Below are 7,592 nucleotides of genomic sequence, written 5' to 3' on the forward strand. Positions count from 1 at the left end.
ACCAAGGAAGCGGGTAGCAAATAGGCTTTTAATAGAAAACAATCGCTTTGGCAGTAAACATTAAACAGAATTATGTACACCAACAGAGGTAAGGTAAAAACGGAATAAAAGAGATTGGTTTCTTGGTCAAAGGTTGTTTCTTGATCACCATTTCTTCATCGAGATTTCTTGATCAAGCACAAGCCCCTCCTGGTGCTCTGCCCATGCAAGAGTATTTACCTGATTAGTGTTAAAAGTCTTTATTTGTACGTTTGGGCATATAAATAGAGAATCAGAACAAGTAACTTTTGAGCAAACTCATTATTTACATATTTCAACCTTAATTTAAATGACTATAATTTCAATTTGCTAAAATTATTATCTAATACAAATAAATTTAAAGCTGCTGAATCAATATCTGTGCTAATAGACCTAAGTCAGAATTTTCTGCAGCCCAGCCCTGTACACCTGTAATGTAATACTCACTGTAACATAATCCGTTAAAAAAACCCATGAAGATGGTCAAATCAAAACACACAGTTCTTGTATTCACGCCACAAACGTATCTAATTTAAAAGTCAGAAATGCATCACTAAAATTACAGAAGGAAGCTTTAACAGAGAATAATCAGCTGAAAGCTGAGCCATTTACTTTAGAGCGGCAGAATCAAACATAATCTGCTCCCTAAAAAAACCTCTGCAGGCAAATACCAAGTTAAATATGTGGTTTACCATGCTAAAAATATGCATCGGCCTACATTACCTGAAAGTCCAGATTCTAAAAAGAAAACTACAAGCTGAAAACACTACCAAACTTAGCTTCAATAAGAGATTTTCGAAGATTATCAGCATTTAAGTGGACAATTTGGAATGACACTTCCTTCCTCTCACTGTGCGAAATTCATAAGAGACTGAAAACAAAACAGTTTCCCTTGTAAGTTTTACAAACACTAGAGCAAAGATTTGATACGGCAGGTTGGGTGCCAATATATACAACTTCTCCCTATGAGATGAACCGTTAACATTAAGAAAAGTGTCAGAAAGCACAGATGTGAGCTGCGCTAGGATTAGGTTGCTGGAAACTCATGAACAGATGAGGTTAGTTTTGTTTCTTCTTACTTTTTGATTAATGACCTTTGTAAGCACCAGGACTTTCTTGTTGGTTTTGCTTAGCTCTTTTCCACAATAATCATCAAATTAAATTAATTACAATCACAAGTAATGTACAGCAAGGCAAGGATCAGGACAACAAAGTGGCAAGTTTCACCAACATTCTCCAGAAGCAGCTACTTGGTTCAACATTCTGAACTTGAACATTTGAAGAAAATACAGGGATTTTCTTTAGAGCTTTCTTTAAAAAATGGGACCACCACAAAATGAGCAGGTCTTGTTAGCTATAGTCATAGAGGATATACACATATATATGGTTCTGCTGAAGGGAACTCTCTTCTTGTTCTCACTGAAAAGAACAAAGGCAGCTTTGTAAATGTTTATGAAGGAGGCTGAGAAGGGCATCTTCTAACTAAAGCAAATAAATCATCCACTGACACTTGCATCCTAGCCTTCACATTTGTAATACGCAGACACAGTATTTAAATAAACTGAACCAACACGACTGGCAGTCTGGGAAACTGCTCTCCCTTTCCCAAAATGACTGGATTTAAGGCTCCTTTCAAGCATTCCAACAGGTAAGAATTTTAATGACCGTTTAGACCTGCCTGCAAAGTCAGATGTTAAAGGAACACAGTCCAGAAAGCTTTAGTGTAGCTACTGTGTGGAATTCTACAGCCATCATGGTGCTTCAGAGCCAAAAACCAAAGTAAGTTCATGGCAAAAGATAAAAGTAAAGAAATAGACACAAAGGTCTGTGAAAACATCTCCCATTTTGCTGTAGGTGTCCATGGAGCGACTGATCACTTCTGCAGGGATTCCAGACAGGAGAAGAGCAGCAGTCAGTACTGTCGTTTTCACCTTCTTCTCACACTAAAAGGGAAAGAAAAACCAGTGACGTTAGTTCCTCTAATCCAATTCTGCTTTACATGTCCCCAGTGTTGTGCCAATTTCACACATTCCAAATTGGTTGGTAGGAGTAGCAGGTTTGGATTGATTCTCTCCAGACATGCCCCAGGATTCACAGCACTTATCCTAGACACAGGTTCCTGCTGTGATGGACCCACCAGAGGCGAGCGAGAGGCTGGTTAACAGCAGATAAAATTCATCCCGGATATTCTGCTTCCTTCACACTACTGCTCCCAGCAGGCTGAGAAGTGAGGCTGGGCAGCTGCTCCTGCATGAGTGGGAACATTCCCAGACAAGGGAAATGTAGGTGTAAGAAGCCAAGCCTGGCATCTCCACTGGCAGAACTGGATTAATCTCATCACACTATTTGCCAAAACACAGAATCCCAGAATTGTTTGAGTTAGAAGGCACCTTAAAGCTCATTTCGTTCCAACCCCCTGCTATGGTCAGAGACACCTTCCACTAGATGGGGTTGCTCAAAACCCCATAAATACTGTTAAGTTTTCTAACAGAAAAATTATTTAGAATTGCAAACCAACTGTTTCTGTTTTAGAACAACTTAATTTTGCAGTTTTATCCTCTGAACTCAGAAATGCTCCGAAACCTTTTGAAAGCTGTTCCATCCTTAAGATGAGGAATCCCAAGGATGCAAGTCTGACAGGCAGGAAAAGGTGATAGTGGCTGAAAATTCTAATAATTTGATGATACTTGCTGGATAATTTAATCCAATATAAATTAAGCTTTCAAGAATATTTCTGTATTTCATGGGAGAAAGATGAAGGATAACAAAGGGATTGACCTCACCCAGGTCTAACTGCAGTAAAAGCAAGTTGTGGAAAGGAAACACCTATTTGAATTCTGAAACTGAAGAGCTGATTTTAAGTACACAAGAAACAAGATCAAGATGTAGCAGATGAGCTGGCGCAAATCTAAGGCTAATTCTCCTGTTTTGTGTTGTGACACATCAGCTTAGAATGACTATTATGATATACTTAACTACAAAACAACTGCTGATTTATTCTGATTTTCTACAAGTAATCTATTATTCCTTTTAAAATGCAAATTTTCCCTTTTAACAATGGATCTAACATCATTCAGTCCCACTCTGCACCACAGACCTGACAAAATCATCAACCTAACAAATGCTTCAGCACAATTACCTGTTGTAAATAAATAAAGCAAGGGGTATAGCAAATCTTGCTAATAAGCAGCAAGTTTCACACACAAATAAATGTCTCATTTCAAGCTGCCATTTAAACAATACCAGCAGTAGAATGCAGAGTCCTTAAAACCCAATGTTCTGCCTCATTTTTTAGCAAACACTCTCCCAAATTTCATCCAGATATTACATGCAGAACAGCTACTTAGCAAAATAAATAATAATCAGAGAAGAGCATGGTCTATAGAAAAGCAAGTTTCCTGAAGACATGAAAGAACTACCTGGATTTCTGGGTCAGATGCTTTTAATTAGGCTACAGCTAAACAAGCTGCTAGTCCATGTTTTCACTTCAATTTTTAAAAAGATCTGGACTAAATCTGGAAAGATTAAAAACTAGTATAAACTATCAGCATTGGTCATTCAACTCTACAGTTTAAAACAAGGGAAGAATACTTCACATGCATTGGTCCTAAAGCAATACAATCTAAACACAAGTTTATATTGAAAACACTTCAAGTTAATCTAATTCTGAAAAAAGTATTTTACCTTTGGAAAGTACTTGGACAGTCCCATGTAAGCAAGTTGTAGAGTAAGAAATGGTGCAAATATTGACTGAAGGAACAGAAAAGAATATATAAAAATTAACTTGGTCAGAATAGCTAAGAAACACACAGATTTAATGCTTCCTAAGTCATAAAAGAAAGTTAGTACGTAAAAATTAATTTGTGGAACAGAGCAACATCATTCTTGAATACTACAAACATAAGTACACAAGTTTCATGTCAAAGATAAGGTTCTGCCCTGTTTTCTTTGAGCCTACAGAACTGAAATGACAGAAGAGAATAGCAAAGTGTAAAACTGAGCCCAGGGATCCAGGAGCTGGTAGGCTGTACCTGCCTCACACCTCCGCGCTGTTCTGCAAGGCACTGCAGGGGAACTACTTTTCCCAGGTTGATAAATGAGTAGGATCTACTGATCTTGGGACAACAATACTCTTAGAATCACAGAATGGTTTGGGTTGAAAGTGACCTTAAAAGCCATCTCATTCCAAACCCCTTCCATGGGCAGGGATACTTTCCACTAGACCAGGTTGCTTCAAGCTCCATCCAATCTGGCCTTGGACACTTCCACAGATGGGAACTTTATTCTTACTCTATTATTCTTTTGTAGACCCCGAACTAGAGGAGCAGCTGACTCATATGCTCATGAAGATGGGAATAAACTTGCAGGGGACTTAAGCTGCAGCAACTATTCCAGTGCATCTGCTCCTGAAGCACAACAGACCAAACATGCTACTCTCAGTGGTTACACAGTGGCTGCGCTGGTAGCAGATGAATCTCATTGAATTCAGCAATTTTTTTAGGTTTCATACAATTGTTGGAAATGTAAAGAGTGCCTGAAGTTCCCAACTTGGTCATTACTGACAGATGTCAGCCCCAGACAGCTCCCAATAATTTGCACCAGCCAGCAAACCCCAGCAGGATTGTATCCCTGAACTCACCAGGTACTTGCACACAAAAGCCCTGACCGCGATGGCAAGCAGAGCACATCCCACCAATCTGAAAATGCGGAAAGAGTCAAACTCCTCTGCCGCATTCCCATTCTCTTGGCTTGGCTTCTCACTCATCAGCTGGTTCCTCAGCTTCAGAGCTTCATCAAATCTGGACAGGTACTGCTCCAAGCCGTGTCTCGGTGGCCGTGGTGCAGCCTCAGAGGGCAGGTCTCCCCTGTGACGGTGACGGAGCTCACCTGTCCCGTCAGTGACCAGCTCTGGGGCTTTACCAAACAAGTCCTTGTCCCCTCTGAGCTCTGCCATGCTGCCTGCATGGTCAGTCGAGCCTGTCACATTACACACAGAGTCACCAAGCACAATCCGCTTGGAAACTGAAGGAATGGGAAGGGAGTTTGATTTATCTTGCTCATGCTGAAGCTTTGATTCTGTGTGACTTTCATCATCTAAGGAAGAGAAATAAAAACACAGTTATGCACACTGGGTATGTGGAACAACACTTTAGCTATACTGGATCAGGATCCTGGGTCTCTGCTTCCCAAGAGAAAAGACAGATTTATGATTAAAGAGGGCACTCTTCATGGAGCAGACACAAGACAGAAAGCTGTGCAATGCAGGTCGGAAGTTGAAGATGTCAGTCAGCAACAGAGAAATTAAAACACTGAACTTCCTTAAGCAACGGCACTGCATGCACAAGCAGAAAGATCCAAATACATGGACCAACATAAAAAAAAGACAAAGATTTGCATAAAGTGAATCAACCAGAAGAGCATTAACACCTGACAAATAAGCAGACAAGAGAAGTGCACTTTGGCTTGCTGTCTACTGTCAGAGGCAGGGCAGCGTTAACCTGCTCTGTATCAAAACTGAAGACCCATCTTACAGTGAGGGAGGCGATAGCAGAAAACAAAAGCCAAATCAAGAATGGGTCTGGTCCTACCAGAGAGCAAGAACCAACACTTCAGGAGTACTTTTCAAATGTTAAGTCAGACTGATTCATGGCTCATAGGCATCCCTGTAAACCGAAATCTGAGAACTCTTTCCTGACAAAACAGCCTGTTTGAAGAATGTACAGAAATATAACTGACCTACCTAGGATATGGTTCTGCAAGAAAATTCTGCATGCCAACCACAAACATCTATGTCACTATCCGAACGTGAGATAACTTTTCTATAAAAAGCCAGCTATGAAAGCCAGCAGCTACTGACTAAAAACATGAGGGAGACTCATCCTTCCTTCAACTAAAAAAAACTACTTGCAGTGAAATGACAGCTTATCTGCTCGCTAAGGACAGTGCCGGGCCCAAGTCCCGACCTTCTGACGGCACAGGGATTTTATGGGCGGGTCCCTCGCGGAACAGGGCAGGTGGTGCTGCTTTGAAGCATCCCTGCGAAGGAAGGCGGCACTGAGGGACGGGGAAGCCAGCCAGCCCTGTCCCTGCGGGGAGCCAGCCGCTCCGGCTCACCAGAAGACCGCGGGCAGCGGTCACGGCAGGAGAGGCTGAGGCGTCAGCGCACCCCCGGAGCCCTCACACAGCCCCGCCGCACCCGCCACGGGGCTCACCCTTGCCCGCCGCGGGCCGGTGGAAGCCCATGATGCGGTTGATCCGCTCCTCCGAGTTCATCAGCAGCTTTCTGCGGCGCAGCTCGGCGCGGCGCTGGGACGCCGAGAGCCCCGCGGGAGGCCCCGGGGGTGTGGGCGCTGCTCCCGCGCCGCCGTCCGCCATCCCCGGCACCGCAGGCCCGGCACCACGGGCCCACCCCGCCCAGCGCGCAGGCGCCAGCACCGCCCGCCTCAGCCGCTGAAGCGGCCGCCGCCATTTTGCGAAAGGGCAGGAGAAGGGCGGGGCCCGCCGGGAGAGCGCTCCGCGCCCCCTCTCTGACGGCGCGGCGCCCACACTCAAGATGGCCGCCCCGGCCTCGGAAGTGACGTCACGGCGCGAGAGGCAGGCAGTGGCGTGAGGGCGGGAAGGGGCGATGGCGGCGGTGAGGCGGCCTGGGTGATGCTGACACCCCGAGCCAGGGCGGAGGCTGGCCCCGCTGCACACACAGGACAGCTTTCAACCCTGTCACTGCACCGCTGCGGGAGTGACGGTGCACACTGAGGAAACACCAACAGACAAGCACCTCTCGAGGACGCCAGAGCTACGGCCATTAAAAGCAGGGAGCGTATTTGCTTCTTTCCAGTAAGATACAGTTGGCATAATATTGATCTTTATGTACACTAAAAGTCCATTACACCTCTCCTTGTGTGCCAGGTGATAAAACTCTTCCCTTACCTGAGCAGCCCCATGGTGAAGCACAGCCAAACCAAATGCCATGGAGAGTTCCCATCAGCACTTCATTGCCTTTCACGGCCCTGGCACCGAACAACTTTACTCCTTAATTCACTGGCACTTGCATTAGGAACAGGACTCACCTCGAGATCCCGTACTTGGAATTCCAAAACCCAGTCCCAGGACAGGTGCTGGCTGATCCCCGACCCACAACCGTAGTGGTGGAGTTTAGCAGCAGGACAGTGTGATGTGTATTGGGCAAAAAAACAGACCTGACAAGTCCAATGAATATTTCTACAATATTGAAAGAGAAAACTCTGTATTCAAAACCAGTTAAATACAGAAGTCAGAGTACCAAGCTCATGCATTAACTCATCTATGATGGGCCACAAGCAGCAGTGACAAAATCTCAAAAAATTGGCAAGCATTAAGATGGAATGGCTTTTACAAAAAAGCTGCCGAAAGAATGGGATGTTAAATGATGATACAAGATTACCTAAAATAAAATTGGTCATCACCTTGGAATGCTGCTGAAGGCTAAATTTCAACCATCACTGTCAGCTGGCTCCTGTGACCAACATGGTATTTATCTCAATTGATTAAATACATTGTTCTATTTTTATTTACAAGAAAGGAGTGATGGACTTGCA

At 44.0% G+C, this 7,592-nt stretch overlaps 1 protein-coding gene across 1 annotated transcript; it reads right to left on the reverse strand.

Moving 5' to 3' along the window:
• Window positions 1-9: 9 nt before the first annotated feature.
• On the reverse strand, window positions 10-6,424 carry CAMLG (calcium modulating ligand). The gene is made up of 4 exons (XM_039559777.1): window positions 6,231-6,424; window positions 4,658-5,112; window positions 3,703-3,768; window positions 10-1,961 (listed from the first exon to the last, which is right to left on the reverse strand). The coding sequence occupies exons 1-4, from the start codon at window positions 6,391-6,393 to the stop codon at window positions 1,770-1,772; spliced, it is 876 nt and encodes a 291-aa protein (XP_039415711.1). The 5' UTR covers window positions 6,394-6,424; the 3' UTR covers window positions 10-1,769.
• Between the last annotated feature and the right edge of the window lie 1,168 nt (window positions 6,425-7,592).

The sequence above is a fragment of the Corvus cornix genome, chromosome 13 (genome assembly GCF_000738735.6).
Source record: "Corvus cornix cornix isolate S_Up_H32 chromosome 13, ASM73873v5, whole genome shotgun sequence".
NCBI classification, from domain to species: domain Eukaryota; kingdom Metazoa; phylum Chordata; class Aves; order Passeriformes; family Corvidae; genus Corvus; species Corvus cornix.

Coding starts and splice junctions, on each gene's coding strand:
- CAMLG (XM_039559777.1), bottom strand. CDS start 6,393: ATGGCGGACGGCGGCGCGGGAGCAGCGCCCACACCCCCGGGGCCTCCC. Junction 5,113..6,230: donor CCGGCCCGCGGCGGGCAAGG/GTGAGCCCCGTG, acceptor TCTCTTCCTTAG/ATGATGAAAGTCACACAGAA. Junction 3,769..4,657: donor CTTTTGTGTGCAAGTACCTG/GTGAGTTCAGGG, acceptor CTGTTCCTTCAG/TCAATATTTGCACCATTTCT.